The sequence below is a fragment of the Pseudophryne corroboree genome, chromosome 10 (assembly GCF_028390025.1).
Source record: "Pseudophryne corroboree isolate aPseCor3 chromosome 10, aPseCor3.hap2, whole genome shotgun sequence".
Classification (NCBI taxonomy): Eukaryota; Metazoa; Chordata; class Amphibia; order Anura; family Myobatrachidae; genus Pseudophryne; species Pseudophryne corroboree.
In genome coordinates, this window is record NC_086453.1 from 280,421,595 (window position 1) to 280,439,889 (window position 18,295).

General features: G+C 45.1%; 1 protein-coding gene across 5 annotated transcripts in view; it reads left to right on the forward strand.

Annotated features, from left to right (window-relative positions):
* The window catches only part of SIDT2 (SID1 transmembrane family member 2), a 106,918-nt gene extending 89,661 nt beyond the window's left edge, over positions 1 to 17,257 (forward strand). For all 5 annotated transcript variants that reach the window (XM_063943305.1, XM_063943304.1, XM_063943301.1 and 2 more), the window contains 7 exons: positions 4,058 to 4,166; positions 4,264 to 4,340; positions 7,162 to 7,208; positions 9,296 to 9,401; positions 9,799 to 9,909; positions 10,204 to 10,317; positions 12,973 to 17,257. In XM_063943305.1, the coding sequence (XP_063799375.1) occupies positions 4,058 to 4,166; positions 4,264 to 4,340; positions 7,162 to 7,208; positions 9,296 to 9,401; positions 9,799 to 9,909; positions 10,204 to 10,317; positions 12,973 to 13,035 (627 nt within the window). In that variant the 3' untranslated portion in view covers positions 13,036 to 17,257. The remainder of the gene's footprint in view (positions 1 to 4,057; positions 4,167 to 4,263; positions 4,341 to 7,161; positions 7,209 to 9,295; positions 9,402 to 9,798; positions 9,910 to 10,203; positions 10,318 to 12,972) is intronic.
* Positions 17,258 to 18,295: the final 1,038 nt, after the last annotated feature.

Here is an 18,295-nt window from a genome sequence, read left to right on the forward strand (position 1 = left end):
TGAAAAGTATATACACTCATACTGGTGTTATACTGCGACCAGCCATCGCCTCAGCCTGGATGTGCAGTGCTGGGGTCGTCTGGTTGGATTCCCTGACTGAAAATATTGATACCCTGGATAGGGACAGTATTTTATTGACTATAGAGCAATTAAAGGATGCTTTCCTTTATATGCGAGATGCGCAGAGAGATATTTGCACTCTGGCATCGAGAGTAAATGCGATGTCCATATCTGCCAGAAGGAGTTTATGGACGCGACAGTGGTCAGGTGATGCGGATTCCAAACGACATATGGAAGTATTGCCGTATAAAGAGGAGGAATTATTTGGCGTCGGTCTATCGGATCTGGTGGCCACGGCAACTGCCGGAAAATCCACTTTTTTACCTCAGACCCCCTCCCAACAGAAAAAGACACCGTCTTTTCAGCCGCAGTCCTTTCGTTCCTATAAGAACAAGCGGACAAAAGGACAGTCATATCTGCCTCGGGGCAGAGGAAGGGGTAAGAGAGGGCAGCAAGCAGCCCCTGCCCAGGAACAGAAGCCCTCCCAGGGTTCTGCAAAGCCCTCAGCATGACGCTGGGGCCTTACAAGCGGACTCAGGAACGGTGGGGGGTCGACTCAAGAATTTCAGCGCACAGTGGGCTTGTTCACAGGTGGACCCCTGGATTCTACAGGTAGTGTCTCAGGGTTACAGGTTGGAATTCGAGAAGTCTCCCCCTCGCCGGTTCCTAAAGTCTGCTTTGCCAACGTCTCCCTCGGACAGGGCGACGGTATTGGAAGCCATTCACAAGCTGTTTGCTCAGCAGGTGATAGTCAAGGTACCCCTCCTACAACAGGGAAAGGGGTATTACTCCACGCTATTTGTGGTACCGAAGCCGGACGGCTCGGTAAGACCTATTCTAAATCTCAAATCTTTGAACCTGTACATACAAAAATTCAAGTTCAAGATGGAGTCACTCAGAGCAGTGATAGCGAATCTGGAAGAAGGGGACTTTATGGTGTCCCTGGACATAAAGGACGCTTACCTGCATGTCCCAATTTGCCCTTCACATCAAGGGTACCTCAGGTTCGTGGTGCAAAACTGTCATTATCAGTTTCAGACGCTGCCGTTTGGATTGTCCACGGCACCTCGGGTCTTTACCAAGGTAATGGCCGAAATGATGATCCTTCTACGAAGAAGAGGCGTATTAATTATCCCTTACTTGGACGATCTCCTGATAAGGGCAAGATCCAGAGAACAGCTGGAAGACGGAGTAGCACTAACCCAACTAGTGCTGCAACAACACGGGTGGATTCTGAATTTTCCAAAATCTCAGTTGACCCCGACGACACGTCTGCTGTTCCTGGGAATGATTCTGGACACGGTTCAGAAAAAGGTGTTTCTTCCGGAGGAGAAAGCCAGGGAGTTATCCGAACTTGTCAGGAACCTCCTAAAACCAGGGACAGTGTCTGTGCATCAATGCACAAGAGTCCTGGGAAAGATGGTGGCTTCTTACGAAGCGATTCCATTCGGCAGATTCCACGCACAAACTTTTCAGTGGGATCTGCTGGACAAATGGTCCGGATCGCATCTGCAGATGCATCAGCGGATAACCTTATCGCCACGGACAAGGGTGTCTCTTCTGTGGTGGTTGCAGAGTGCTCATCTGTTAGAGGGCCGCAGATTCGGCATACAGGACTGGGTCCTGGTGACCACGGATGCCAGTCTGAGAGGCTGGGGAGCGGTCACACAAGGAAGAAACTTCCAGGGAGTATGGTCAAGCCTGGAGATGTCTCTTCACATAAATATACTGGAGCTAAGAGCGATTTACAATGCTCTAAGTCTGGCAAAACCCCTGCTTCAGGGTCAGCCGGTGTTGATCCAGTCGGACAACATCACGGCAGTCGCCCACGTAAACAGACAGGGCGGCACAAGAAGCAGGACAGCAATGGCAGAAGCTGCAAGGATTCTTCGCTGGGCGGAAGATCATGTGATAGCACTGTCAGCAGTATTCATTCCGGGAGTGGACAACTGGGAAGCAGACTTCCTCAGCAGACACGATCTACACCCGGGAGAGTGGGGACTTCATCCAGAAGTCTTCCACATGATTGTGAACCGTTGGGAAAAACCAATGGTGGATATGATGGCGTCCCGCCTCAACAAAAAACTGGACAGGTATTGCGCCAGGTCAAGAGATCCTCAGGCAATAGCTGTGGACGCTCTGGTAACACCGTGGGTGTTCCAGTCAGTGTATGTGTTCCCTCCTCTGCCTCTCATACCAAAAGTACTGAGAATTATACGGCAAAAGGGAGTAAGAACGATACTAGTGGCTCCGGATTGGCCAAGAAGAACTTGGTACCCGGAACTTCAAGAGATGCTCACGGAGGATCCGTGGCCTCTACCTCTAGGACGGGACCTGCTTCAGCAGGGACCGTGTCTATTCCAAGACTTACCGCGGCTGCGTTTGACGGCATGGCGGTTGAACGCCGAATTCTAAAGGAAAAAGGCATTCCGGAAGAGGTCATTCCTACACTGGTAAAGGCCAGGAAGGAGGTGACTGCACAACATTATCACCGCATTTGGAGGAAATATGTTGCGTGGTGTGAGGCCAGGAAGGCCCCCACGGAGGAATTTCAACTGGGTCGATTCCTACATTTCCTGCAAACAGGATTGTCTATGGGCCTCAAATTGGGGTCCATTAAGGTTCAAATTTCGGCCCTGTCGATTTTCTTCCAGAAAGAATTGGCTTCAGTTCCTGAAGTCCAGACTTTTGTAAAAGGAGTACTACATATACAACCCCCGGTTGTGCCCCCAGTGGCACCGTGGGATCTTAATGTAGTCTTGGATTTTCTAAAATCCCATTGGTTTGAGCCGCTCAAATCGGTGGAGATGAAGTATCTTACATGGAAAGTAACCATGCTACTGGCCCTGGCTTCAGCCAGGAGAGTATCAGAATTGGCGGCTTTATCATATAAGAGCCCATATCTGATTTTCCATACGGACAGGGCAGAACTGCGGACGCGTCCTCATTTTCTGCCTAAGGTGGTGTCAGCGTTTCACCTGAACCAGCCTATTGTGGTGCCTGCGGCTACTAACGAGTTGGAGGATTCCAAGTTGTTGGACGTGGTCCGGGCATTGAAAATATATATTTCAAGAACGGCTGGAGTCAGAAAGTCTGACTCACTGCTTATATTGTATGCACCCAACAAGATGGGGGCTCCTGCTTCTAAGCAGACGATTGCTCGTTGGATTTGTAGCACAATTCAACTTGCACATTCTGTGGCAGGCTTGCCACAACCTAAATCTGTCAAGGCCCATTCCACAAGGAAAGTGGGCTCATCCTGGGCGGCTGCCCGGGGAGTCTCGGCATTACAACTCTGCCGAGCTGCTACTTGGTCAGGGGCAAACACGTTTGCAAAATTCTACAAATTTGATACCCTGGCTGAGGAGGACCTTGAGTTCTCTCATTCGGTGCTGCAGAGTCATCCGCACTCTCCCGCCCGTTTGGGAGCTTTGGTATAATCCCCATGGTCCTGACGGAGTCCCCAGCATCCACTTAGGACGTTAGAGAAAATAAGAATTTACTTACCGATAATTCTATTTCTCGTAGTCCGTAGTGGATGCTGGGCGCCCGTCCCAAGTGCGGATTGTCTGCAATACTTGTACATAGTTATTGTTACAAAAAAATCGGGTTGTTATTTGTTGTGAGCCGTCTGTTCAGAGGCTCCTACGTTTGTCATACTGTTAACTGGGTTCAGATCACAAGTTGTACGGTGTGATTGGTGTGGCTGGTATGAGTCTTAACCGGGGTTCAATATCCTTCCTTATTGTGTACGCTCGTCCGGGCACAGTACCTAACTGAGGCTTGGAGGAGGGTCATAGGGGGAGGAGCCAGTACACACCATGTGATCCTAAAAGCTTACTTTTTGTGCCCTGTCTCCTGCGGAGCCGCTATTCCCCATGGTCCTGACGGAGTCCCCAGCATCCACTACGGACTACGAGAAATAGAATTATCGGTAAGTAAATTCTTATTTTTTTCATACAAGTCCTCCCTCTCACTTCCCACTTCTCTCCTACAGGTGTTTGGGAAAGGAAATACCATTTTCTGGATTGTCTTCTCTGTGATTCACATACTGTTTACTCTGCTTCTGAGCACACAGCTGTATTATATGGGTCGCTGGAGACTAGGTAATTGTCATGTTGACTATTTGGGACAACATCTTTATTACCTAGGAACTTTTTTTTTACCAAATGTATTCTTTACTCAATCTCCATTTACCAACAGACTCTGGGATTGTACGCCGGATACTGCAGCTTCTATACACGGACTGTATAAGGCAGTGCAGCCCCCCAATGTATGTGGTGAGTTACTTCCTATGTTTATATATCACTTCCTGACCGTTCCGGCATAATATACGTACACTATCTCCAATTAGTTCCCATACTTATCAAATACCACCTCATGGTGAAAGCACATTGTGACTGGATACGCCTCACTGCCTGGGCCGAGCGATAACAGATTTGTTTGTGTCTTACGGGACCTCGGCCAATAGGGGACTTCCTCTTACCGTCAGTAACCACCTGTTACTTACTCCACCAACTGCACAGTGGGTGGCTGTTCTTTTGCTGCCCCTTCCAGGTCCTACCACCGTCCCAGGAACTGCTTCCCGCTTTGTATGCATAGACGCGCTGCTGACACACCTCCTAATTAGCTTTGGCTGACTCTCCTGGTCTCTCACTATAGACCAGGTCCTGCATGGTAACTGGCAGAGCTTGGAGATGCTGGCTCAATGCAGAAACAGGCTGAGAACAGGGCCTGTGTTTGTCACATTCCTGTTGGTTGCAAGTTGAAAAGCGTTATCTTGAAGGCAAATGGTTTATTGCTCAAATAGTCTTCCCCTTTGCAAGCATTGCTCAGAGAGGGTACAGCATACAGATGGTCATCAGCAGTACAACACTTCTTGATGGCACAGAAGGTATACTTCTCAGGGCTCGCAGGCCCCCTTTTTATTCTAATCCAACACATAATATCACGGGATAGCTCCTCCCTATGGTTTTTACACAGTCAAGCTAAGTGCATGTGTCTAACATGCGCAAGGCATGCTCACCTTTAACATTGTCCCCTATGGACGTGGTAAGTGGTCACTCCTCTTTGCTTTGGCCCACCTGCCGGGATAGTCACAGCCCAGGTGCCGGCATGTCTGGGATGGGGGGGGGGGGGGGGGGAGTTCCCTCCAAAACAACCTTCTAGGAATCTGCTAAGGGACCCAGCTCACCATCTCTAGTCTGACTCCGAGCTCCAAGATGTGCGACAAGATCCCCAGCAGTGAGCAGTGGGACCCAGCAGCCCACAGAGAGCTCCAAATTCCCCCTAGATCACCAGGGAGAGAAGCAAGTATACTTTATATACATTTAAAACCTTTTTACATTGTAAAATATACACTGAGCCTGTGCACAGCAACAGGCTTTCCCCACTGCAGCTCATGGACTGCTCTCTTGGCTCAGTGCTTCATATATATTTAAAACATTTATATATTTGTCTTTGTATTTTACGGGGCCCAGCCAGCTCCCCAAGCCCTTCAGTCTGGGACGGCTGGGGCTCTCCCCTGGTGCAGCGAGGGTTAACAGTCTGAACTGCTGCAGCGCTCAGCTGCTGCTCCCTGTAATTCTGCGGTGCTGGCTAACCCCAAAGGCTCTTTACACACTGTTAACAGGCTGCATTGCTGCTGCCAGTGTAGTGGACCTTGGGCTGCGGCACAATCACACGCAGTGAAAATACTTTTCCTTGTGCTTCTGGTGCCTAGCGCCGATTGGGACATTTAAACTTGGCGCCACCACAGGATATTGCGGTACTGGGAGTCTGCTTTCCCAGTCCCCCAGCGGGCTGCTCTGCTCTTCCTCCCACATAGCCTTGCAGCCCCGTTAGTGCTAAAGCACCGGGAGTTAAACCGGTCCCAAGTGTGAAGCCCTAAGTCCTGGCTACAGCTGCTCCCCCCACCGCACATGGAGACTGCTAGCCCTGTTCCCCTGTATGCGGCACTCCGCTGCATTGTTGTGCTGGGGCGCCAGAGCAGAGCTCTGTAGTACTGGGGTGACGGGAGAGAGACTCCTGGTCCGCAGTGGTCAGCACTCACAGCTCTGCAGCCCTGGTTGTGTTCGGCTGCAGTGGCTCCTGGGTACACAGAATCGTCGCAGTCGCTGGAGTCCGGGACGATGGCACATCAGAAACCTTTACAGGTTACATTATTATAGATATGGTGCCAGCATTACATTTCAAAGTCTGCACCTAGTGTCAGTTGGTCCATTTAAAAATGGCACCGCAGCACGAGGGTTAACCCCTTCAGTGCTGTGGTGCCCACATTATGCATGTGGCTCAGGTTCTTCCGCCACACACACACACACTTCTGAAAATGAACCAGTAACAGCATAACATTTTTCACAACCAAAAATGTATAACCTTACAGAAGAGAGGACAAAGAAACACAGGAATGCACAGGCCTTATACAGAGAAGAAGAAAGAAAAATAAATATATATATATATATATATATATATATATATATATATATACATACACTGATAACAGACAGGTAAAGGGAAGAGAGTGATGGAGTAAGAGGAGGAAATAAAGATGGTGGGGGTAGGGGGGCCTCTGAAGACAAAGGAAGCAAGAGAAAAAAAACAGGCAATGTCAGGGACAACATCTAGTGTGTGCATATAAATGTACTTGTTACATTTTCAGGTTTGTCTGTGAAATAAGCATAATTACTGGGAAATCCTATTTACAAACATTCTTGTCTTGAACAGGCCTCTTCTTTTGTTTATTATTTGGGCACAGTTGTGCTTTATATTAAGGCTAAACTGTAAGGTTTGTTTAGCTATGGAATATACTCATTGTGTGGACCAATATTTGCTTGTATGCTACTATATACCAAAATGACTGTCTGCAATTCTGTTCTACAGCAGATCAAGCATATTGTTAATTACAGCTCCCATACTGAAGCTGATTAAGAAGAGAAAAACTAAAACTTTTTTTTAAATTATTATTATTTGATAGAAATCTGTATTTGCGTGTATTAGCATACCATCTAAGATTAGGGTCACAGGGCAAATTTTACTTTTGACATATTTTCTCCCTCTTCCCTTTCATAATCTAATTTTGTTCTAATTACTCAATGTTCCCAGGACCGCATGGTGCTGCTTGTGATGGGGAACATCATAAACTGGTCGTTGTAAGTAAACAGAACAAATGTCCTTTTCGTTAATTTTTATACTCTGACTTACTGTAACGTAATGTGTGGATTCAGCATGACCCCTTTCAGGATACTAGAAAAATAATTCAGTAGTGACTGACAATAATAATACCCCTTTCACACCACAAAAATAACCTGGTATTGACCTGGTGTATTGCCGAGTCGAGACAGGTCGCTCTGCGGTGTGAAAGGGGCCTGGGAAGATTTCCCGGCAATAAAGCAGTTTTATTCCTGGATTAAATACCGGGTCAGGTGCAGTGTGAATGGGTTGCCAGGTCGATGCGACCTGGGACCTGTTCACTGCATAGAGAGAGGCGGCGCAGAGATGAAGTCATCTCCCAGCGCCGCCCCTGCCCCCAATGTCTGCTCCACCCCTGCCACGATATCAACACGACACGATATTGCCGGGTCGAGATGGCAGTGTGCAAGGGTCCAATGCTGGGTGCCACCCGGGGAGGACCCGTTTCCAATTCCTGGGTAGGCCCCGGCATTTTGATGTGAAAGGGGTATTACAAGGCACTTCTTCCAGGGCCTAAACTAGGATTTTTGTCACCCGGGGCAAGGCAGTAATACATCCCCCTATAAGCTACTCCAAATTCCCCCCATCTGGGAGGCAAAGTGGAGGTTGATACTGCTAACTGGGAGCACAGTGCCGATAATAAAATCTGTCTTTAAACTCACAACAAAGCTGCTGTAGTGATACTCGGACAGAGTTGGAGGTTGTCCAGGCTCATTGTTCCCCGCTCCCCCCCCCCCCCCCCTTTCCTTCCCTAGTTGCGGCCCTACTGCTTCATTTTCTTTCATTTTCGCTGTTTCAAGTCATGATGTACTTTGAGAAGATTTTCATTGTACTATGTAGTCTCTGCCTCTTGCAATTCAGTGATTTCATTTGAGCTACTGTATGTGCATGTTCGAGTAGAGACTACCCAAACCATTCGGCTTAGAGACATAAAATTGTTGCATTTGGTAGGACTCCCTTTTAGATTTTACCTAGTACCTGCAATCCTATACTAATACCCCTTTCACACTGTGCGTCTAACCTGGGATATTGCCTGGGGCAACTCTGGTCCTGGCTTGGTGTGAAAGGGTTAACGCAGGTTCAGTGCTCTGGGAATTCCACCCTGGTCAAGACCAAGGTTATTCCCAGGATCGACCTGAATAAGATGTAATGGCGCAACCTGAGTTATTTGCCCCAGGTTACATTTTAAAAGCTGCTGATTGGCTGTATATGTAGAGGCCCGTCTCAAGTGAGTGAGATGTAGGGCAGACGGGTGCAGTGTGAAGGCGGCAGCCGAGGAATTACCCAGGTCCAAGGTGTAATGAGAAAGGAGTTGAGCTGCTGTGTCACGTCGTGAAACCATGTTCACTATACCCAGAGCAGACTCAAGATTTAGGTGTGAAAGGGGTGTAAGTAGTGTAATTGGCGCAGCACAAGGTGTTACAGGCCCTCATGGTAGGTAGGCTGCCCTTACTCCTACAGGCAGCACGTTGCCAGTCTACAGCCTGCTGCTGATGAACAGAAACGGCCTCCCCTGACCACAGCAGATGTAGGGACTCCGTTGGATCTCCAAACACTTGTAAGAAACACTTACAAGCATTGTGTTTATTAATGGCAAAATCACTGAGATCTGGTTATTTGGTTTGTGGTAGACCACAAATAAAAAAAAGTATGTATATACCTTCCATGTTCCCGTCTGCAGGAGTCATGGGTCACACTCACTGTGGTCGCTGTAGGCAGGCATGTGCGTAGTAACCGAATACAAGTCAAGCACTCCTGTGGCATCTCCCAGTATTCTGTATGCAGTGGCTGCTGCTTAGAAATACCAGGAGTAACTACATTGTTTTGTCAGTTTTATTAGCCCGGAATCATCTTTGAGTGGAGGCACCTTTTCATTTATAGGAACATTCTGAGTAGCGGTATCCATAAATGGTTTGGATTAAGTACATGCAAAATATATTTCTTCTCTCTGGTTCCTGGTATTTTCCCAATCGTTTAGGCTTTTTCCTACTCTGTTACCTGTGCTCGAAGCCTAAAGCATTTACTCATGTACTTACTTTGTCCACAGGGCGGCGTATGGCCTAATCAAACGACCTAATGATTTTGCCTCATACCTCCTTGCCATTGGACTCTGCAACCTGCTGCTGTACTTTGCCTTCTACATCATCATGAAGGTGAGACATTGGGAAGGAATAAATATTACGCAGCACTAAACAGAGAACAGCCAGTGCCTGCCGCATTGGAACTTAAATTATATATTCCCTACCACATCCGCACAAGTACACATTATGGTAAATTTGTTTGTCCCATGTTAATTAACCTACCAGTATGTTTTTGGAGTGTTCTAAAGAACTTGCACAAGTACTGGGAGCGCATAAACACTCCACACAGATATGTCCTTGGTCTGAAATTGAACTTATGACATTAGTGCTATGAGGTGGTATTGCTAACTACTATGCTGCCGTGCTGCCATAGAGTATGAGGATAGTTGTATAGAAGATTTTCATTTATACAGTCATCCAGTGTTTACCCTGAATCATTCTCTCTTTGCTTTTCCTGTCACCACAATAGCTGCGCAGTGGGGAGCGTATACTTCTAGTCCCACTTCTTTGCATCGCCTGCACATCTGTGGTTTGGGGATTTGCTCTCTTCTTCTTCTTCCATGGACTCAGCACCTGGCAGGTAAGGGGTGAAGACATATGGGAGATCAGGTGTCCTGATGCACAAAAATGTAATGAAGGGGTACAAATCTCTGCAGCCATCTTGTCAGCTTCTCAGGAAGCGGTTTTCTATAATATATTTCATGGTACAGAGTTCTCAAAGTGATTGCAGGATTAGGTAAACCTTTGAGGCGATCTAATTGGCCATCACTACTGCAGTCTAAAAGGGTATTTTTGTCTAATCAGTGTGGGCTGTTGTTATCCTTTGTGCATGGGCTATCTGATATTGTACATTTTCTCCCCCATCTGTGTGCAGAAAACTCCAGCTGAATCGCGAGAGCACAACAGAGACTGTATATTGCTTGGGTTCTTTGATGACCATGATATTTGGCATTTTCTCTCCTCCATCGCCATGTTCGGATCTTTCCTTGTGAGTCTGACTCTATCGTTACAAAGTTACATTATTCTTAATATGGCAGAATATATATTTTACATTTTCCTGCCCGTAAAGTTTGTTTATGCAGAAGCTCATTATATAGGTATCCTATTTTCCTGACAGGCTGCCCACAGTCTGGACTGCAGTCTGTCCGCTGTGTTACTTCCTGTTGTCCTGCTGTTTGGTGCTTCAGTTTATACAGCTTGTACACAGGTCACATTTTTTTTTAGGATGAAAGAATTCATTGTATAATTTAAAATGTTTTGCCCTTGTTGTACATCATCTACCGCACAAGTTCTCAAACTCTGTCCTCTGGACCCCAAACAGTGCATGTTTTCCAGGTCTACTTACGGAATCACAAGTGAAATAATCCGTTCCACCTGTTGATCTTTTAAAATGGGTCAGTGAGTAATGAATACACCTGCTCGGTGATCTGGAAAATGTGAACTTTGTGGGGTCCTGGGGACAGAGGTTGAGAGCCACTGATCAAGAAGTACACAGATATATACACATACCTCCCAACTTTTGGCTGTAAGCAAGCGGGACTCTCGCTCGAGTGGGCGTGGCCTCGCCAAACGGGCCGTACGCACAGCATGTATTCAGTGATCACCGGCTGCTTTGCAGAGCAGTGGGTGATCAAAGCCTCCCCCCAACTGCCCCCCCCCCCCCACCCGCGGGACACTGCTGCCCGCGGGTGGGACAGTGGGACAGGGTCCGAATATCGGGACTGTCCCGCTGAAAGCGGGACAGTTGGGATGTATGTATACATATCGCTACCGTAGCTCATTCTTGAAAACACGGAATAGGTTTGTGCTTAGGTAACAGCTGATATTAAAAGCCTTAACTAGGTATGCTGTAGAAGTGCCACTTTGGACATTAATTATCACAATAATCAATGACTGATGTGACCTCTAGGGACATAGGAACGTCTATAGCAGGCCTGGCCAACCTGTGGCTCTCCAGATGTTGTGAAACTACACATCCCAGCATGCCCTGCCACAGTTTTAGCCCTCCCTAATAGCAAAACTGTGGCAAAGCATGATGGGACTTGTAGTTTTACAACAGCTGGAGAGCCACAGGTTGGCCAGGCCTGGTCTATAGAATAGAGGTGGTGGGGGGGCTGCTATGGATCAGTTGGTAAAACGTGGCAGCCTGTTTAGGGATGTGAAACCAATCTCCCTTACTCTGGAAGTTTTATACCTAGAAACTCCATTGCTTAGTTTGATACAGTAAGGTACAGTATGAATGAATGTCTACCCACTGTAGAAGTAGTTCATTTGTACGGTATTTGACCATATAAATAAACTGTTTGAAAGGGCTTATACCTTTCTTATACATAGATTTCCTGCTGTCTGTGATATGGATATTTCCAAAATGATTATATCAAGACCAGATCTCATCTATGACAGTTGTGACATTTGTATGACAAAGGGTTGATCAAAAACTACCACCTGGTTTGTCAAAAAATGATTAAAAGCTCACTTTCTGATCATACAATTAATATTACTTTTAAGAACACTTAATTAGGACTTATTACATTTTATCATTTAATATGGAAAAAACTACAATGCTTAAGAACAAAAACAATGATGGCAAAATGACATACAAAAATATACACTGGACAAAAGTCTAAAAAAGGATAAAACACAGAGACTAGCACACATAAAATGACTTGTTTCTGCTGGCAGGGGTTGTTGAAAAATGAAAAACAAATCTCAATATTCCATCAGCCCCCATAGAACGTGACAAAGTCCAGTGTGTCTTATGTGGCATTTTATCCAGCTTCCCCCTTTCTCTTGTAGTCTCTGGTCAGTGTGAATTAGCCATGACTTGCTCTATTAAAAAGGCATAACTCTTCCTCTTTTTTTTTTTTTTTTTTATACAGGCATATTAGAGTTGTTTTAAACAATATGCCATACAGTATTTGTAACACCAACTACGCATATGTAATGATATAATGTTTTACTGAATATTTAAAATGATTACGTCTGCAGAGATGGTAGATTCCGTAGGTGGGAGGGAAGTAGCCTGTCGCTAAAGGTAGAGGCTTTGTGTCAGTCTCCAGGCATTGTAACCCACTGCTGACAGGTCTGAGGGTGATATGACCTAAGAGCTACCCTAGCCATTAAGAAGGTTCTAGGTCAGGGGTATTCAACATGTGGCCTCCTAGCTACAGTGGAACTATACACCCAAGACACAGTTTTAGCATGCCCTAATAGCAAAACTCTGCTAGAGCATGCTGGCATGTGTAGTTCCACAGCAGCTGGAAGGCGGCATGTTGAATACCCCAGTTCTAGGTATTAGGACAAACTTCCATTTTCCAGTATCTATCATTCTGATTTAGTTGTCAATCTTAATGTAGTATGCATGAATCTATCTACTGTATCTGCCTTGCCCCCCAATGCCATCTTCCTGCAACACTGATCATTCCTTCCCCTTGGTTCATTTACAGTTCAATCTGTTTGGCTAGAAAAACTGAAGTTCTATCTTCAATCATTAAATGTCAACGAAGGTGCAATGTTGCACAATGTCATGATCAATAACCTAGTCATGGAAACTTCTGTATCTTGTACTGCAAATCAGCATGGTTTATTTATGTATGTATTGCATCCTCTGAAGACTTCTGACAGGTCTTTCTGTTCTCCGTAGGTTCTGCTGTGTCTGGATGATGATCTGGATGATGTTCAGAGAGACAAAATTTATGCATTTTGAACTATGCCCTGAAGGACACTGGTACAGGGCAGAATGCTAGCTCGAAGCAGTCACAGATAGGGCACCAGACTGAGGCTCCAGTATCCGTCCAGCCACTCGCACTATACTTACAGCTGCTTTCTGTTGAAGATACAAGGAGGCCTGTAACTTGGAGTGACCGATGTGCCACCACTTTGTGCTACATTTATATCTGAAAGGACATTGACGCCTTTTTCATGTGGACAATATTCCCCTAATCGACCACAGGGTGCCAGTGTAGCGGTTTTGGTTGCCAAACTGAGCTTATTGTGGGCCCAGCACCTCAGCCATTATATGGCTTTTTGCTACATTGTCACCTACAGAAAATGTGTCATATAATCTTTTGGAAACAGAGCAGAGGTAATAGTCTGTGACGTAGGTAATCTGTGTGATCATTGCCACTGACCTGTGTCTCATCACTGGAGGAGTCCCAAATGTCCTCATGCTGCAGCTCCACAGTAGATGTCTGTACACACACGTCCAACTTCTATGTCAGGGGTTTGTGTTTATTCCTGCGATATTGTTTGAATCTGCCGGAGATTATTTTTATACACAGACTTACGTGACGTTGGCATTAAATGCTTGTGAGAAGTTATAAATTGTGGGATATCTTTTCTTCTTAAAGGAAACTACACTTTTGTGGACTTTTCTCTTTTAAAGCGGTGAGCATGAAGGTCTGTTTGCAGATATTAATAAGCAAATTATTTTCTAGATATACTCCTAGAGAGAGGATCTTGCACTTACCAGTCCATCTGCGGGATGTAATGGCATCCGAAATCGCTGGAGGTGCGGGTTGCTGGACAATCTTGGACGTTTTTTTTAAGGGGCAATCACCTACAGAACAAAACCATGCCTTGTAAGTGATGGCACCTTTAAACAAACGTCCGTGGTCGGCCAGGATTCCACACACCCAGTGATATCTGACGCCATTACATCATGCCCCTGGAGTTGCTTCTACTTTCAGTGAGATGGCTATATTGCATCCTCTATATACAGCCAGCTCCCAACGCTGTGTGGTTTTTGAAAGTGTCTTGTGATGTAAATTGAGTAGTGAAAAAGCTGTTGAGATCTGTTTTCTACATTTACCCTTTAGTCCAAGAAAAGCAAAGTTGGCCTACGGTAGATTATGTAAGGAAAAACTCCTATAGCCAAGTGTTTGGCAATGTTGTATTTCATGCAAGATGTGGATGCTGTCAGAAATGTGGGTAAAATGTATCAAAACTTGGAGCGATACAAGTGCCAGCCAATTGACTTCCAACTGCCATTTTATACTCTAAATGACCAGTAGCTGATTGGATGGCATTGTATTTTCTCTACTTTACTTTATCTCTTTCCAGTGTTTGATACATCTCCCCCCCCCCCATACCCCCATAGTCTTAAATGAGCTTGCTGTTATGTTAAGTATAAGAGAAGTCTTACTGCCAAGAAAGTGTCAAATCCCACCCAATACTAGAAACATTCACAAATATTTTAAGTTTAAGACTTATGTCAGACATTTTTCCTTTTAGTGTGTGAGGTTGTCTCTCTGCGCTCATCAGACCTCATCCTGGGTTCCTGGTTATCCCTCACACAGAGAGCGCCTAACATCATTCATGAAGAATGCTCGTTCTCTAACAAGATTCAAGGGGCAAATTACAGTACGTAGCTTTTATGGTGACTGAATTTGTATTTATGTAAACATCAGACTTGCCCTTTAATTTGGTATTAATGGTTTTTAGATGTCATTTGTTCCATATACCTTTTCAAGGATTTATTTCAGCCCCAGGAATATTCAGCAAAAATGATTGTTTTTATGACCTTTGTGTGTTATTTATTATAGAGAATGTCCTGAGTCATATTACGTTACTTTTCTATAACTATGGTCTGTGTACTCATGTCAGATGTCACTGTAAGGAATTATCGCAACCAAAGGATCCGTATTGAAGTACATATAATTGCCACTGACTGTCAAAAGAGCTGTTATGACATCAAAGAATATAATACTGTAACTGGGTGATATGGTAAAAATGGGTTGGCGCTGAGATTTAAATAAAACGACAATACTTATCAAAGTGGCAGGATTGGTAGACTGTCCTCTCTTTTTTTTGTAAGTTTCTTTAGAAGATGTTCTCTCAGTGGCAGTTTTGGTACATGTAACGAGATTTAAGCAAGTGTTTATTAAGCACTTATAGTATATATTTATTTGAGAATCATTAATTTGTTTAAACGTAAAGTTGTTTATTCCTCCTTCTTTATAAATTAAATGCTTCTAGATGGGTGTACCTTGCTTACATAATTTGTGGCAAGGTAAAACACATCTGGGTTTCTTTTACAGATGGTCTGAACTGGTTTTTTCCCCCCAGCAATGTGTATTCCTGGTATTGAGACCACGGTCTCTTACCTTAACTTACACAGTATATAATTTTTATGGACTCATCAAGGTATCTTTATGTGTCAAAAATCGTTGTTGTAATACTTGTAGCTGTGTTCAAGTTCTGCCCCGGTGCATACCTGACTTACACTAAATTAGTGCGGTTTACTCATATCAATCAAGGTGTATGTCAATTTGCGTACCGGTACTCACGAGTAATGTAGAGTTTTTCAATCGCATTAAGATACAAAGATAATGTAGATCTCAAGGTAAAATTTATAACAAACTTTTAATTTACAGGTTTTTAAAAACAAAACAAAACTGGTATTCCATAATACAACATTAAAAACATTAGCTGCAGGAGGCTGCCGCCCGTGAGGGGGATAGGGCCGACCAAATTAACTTCAGCACAAAAAGGACCGGTTCCAAGAAGGCTAAATGAATATATAAATGTAAAATGGTCGTAACTTTCCTCCAGACGTGCGCAGTGTGATCCTTGCAGGCAATGGTCCTCAGCCAACGCGTTTCGAGTTCCTACTCTTTATCAAGGCTCGAGCCTTGCTTAAAACCGTCACTGAGAGGACATCTTCTAAAGACACTTTCACAAAAAAAAAAAGAGGACAGAGTCTACCAATCCTGCTACTTTGATAAGTATTGTCATTTTATTTAAATCTCAGCGCCAACCCATTTTTACCATATCATCCATTTCTCCTATTGTCTTTGGATCTTCTGGGATAGATCCTAGGTATAAGTGGGAGGCTGCAGTGATTTCTAAAAATGAGCGCCAGATGATTTATCTTAAACCCCTATTCTGTATAATACTGTAACTGCTGAAGTTTCTCTTTCATGAAAATACCCTACGACTGTTTAATTCCAGGCTCCCCAAGGTTGTCTTGGTAATATGGACTGATTCATATTTGTGTACCTTAGCTGATATAGGGAAATCTAAACAGCTGCAATGCGTATTCCTCATACTGATGTATGGTTGGCACTTAAATACACATAAATTAGGTAGAGCTTTTGAAAGTTGTATGTGTTTATTTGCCTTTATTTTATCTCCCTTTTTGCTGATCATTTCAACAACCAAACTATGGAAGTTCCTTTGTTGCTTTCTCCAACCACTGGTGAGATTTCCTTTCCCAGAAGGTGATAAACGCTCAACTGCAGCTGCCTGATACCTATTGTAGATTTGATCTTTCAGTTTTCCACTTGATGGAGCCAAAAATACTTGCATAGAATGAATGCATTAACATTTATAGAGTAATACATATAATTCCCCGGCCGACGGGATACCATCTGTCATGATCCCGACACCGGGATCCTGTCTGCCAGAATGCCATCAGCGGGGGTGAGCGCTAGAAAGCCCCTTGCGGACTCGCTGCGCTCGCCACGCTGCGGGCACGGTGGCTTACTGCGCTCGCCACAGGTTATTTGTCATGGACACCTACAGAGGGAGAAAAGCCTGTGTTGCCGGTATTCCGGCGGCAGCATCCAACCGACTGACGGGATTCTGATGTCGGTATTGTGACCAGCGGGATCCCGCCTGGCGGTATCTTAACCGCTTCCTGTTATAGACGCAGACCACCTTGCAGCATAAGAAAAAGTTATGTCAACTGGGCAATGGGATTCTTGTGCCAACATATTGCCTTTGATGCAGACCTTTCAGTGCATTCTTTGTACCCACAAAGTACCACATCTCTTTGGTATGTATTCATCCCAGCTGTGGCATTGTTAGATACCACAGTGACTTTCATGAAAACAGCTCGGTTTCCTGTTTTTGTTGTGTGTTTTTTTATATCGTTGAATTAAAGCAAAGACATTAAGATATATATATTAAAAAAAAGTTGTTAAAAATATTGTCTCCAGTATTTTTCATTGTAGGAGGTTACAGTAGACTAGGTGGGAGATGATTAGTGTATTGATAAGTATTTTGGTGGCCTCAAGGGTGAGAAAGGGCCAGAACGAAGAGATAATGGGCCTGATTCACAGGTGCACGCAGATCATGTGCGGCTGCGATTTCTCGCTAATTCTCAAGAGTGAAAATCTGGAAATGCCAGTGTAAGTATTCCCCTTGTGCACTGCCCACTTTCATATCTGACCAATGGTCAAGTGCGCTGGTGGGATCCGAATCCACCATCAACGCACCATTGGTCGCAACAGCGGCTATTCACGCTTCCCTGCCGGGTGCAGAGCCTCCCTTTTGATTTTCTTATGACATGGCCACTGTGGCAGCAGTGCCACAAATAAGATTGCAGCCACAAGCTGAAACTCACCCATGATTCTCTCATTAAATATCCATAACACCACCTCTTTTGCATGCCAGTGCACACTTTGATTTGCGAGTGCGCAGTAAGGGTTTACTAGACCATGCACAGTAAAAGATAATCGCTCAGCTGCACAAACATCTGTACTGTGTCCACCTCTCATGCCCATTGTGAGAGCGCCTGTGGGCCTGATTCAGAGCTGCATGAAATGCTGATCACATAGTTGAGTGATGTGGAAATCCCTAAAAACTACTACATTGCCTGCGTTACACAGATTGTACAGATTGTCCTCTTGCAATCAAGATGCATAGTGTCAGAAATGTCTTGAAAAAGTAATGGGTGGGTACTGAGGGAATGTAATTATGTGACCACCGGTCACAATACCTCCCCCTACATCCTGCCCCTTAGAGTCCCGACAGTTGGCATGCTGACTAGCAGGGACTGTTCCCACTTGCGGGTGTCGATGACACCTATAGAATGAGAATAGAACCTGCGGCGAGCACAGCGAGCCTGCAAGGTGCTTGTTGCACTCATCACCACCCCCTTCCTACCCCCACGGTGTCGTTATGGTGACTGGCGGTCTCCTTGGGAGGGTTATGTGAGTGTGGAAAGAGGTTGTGTAGTTGCA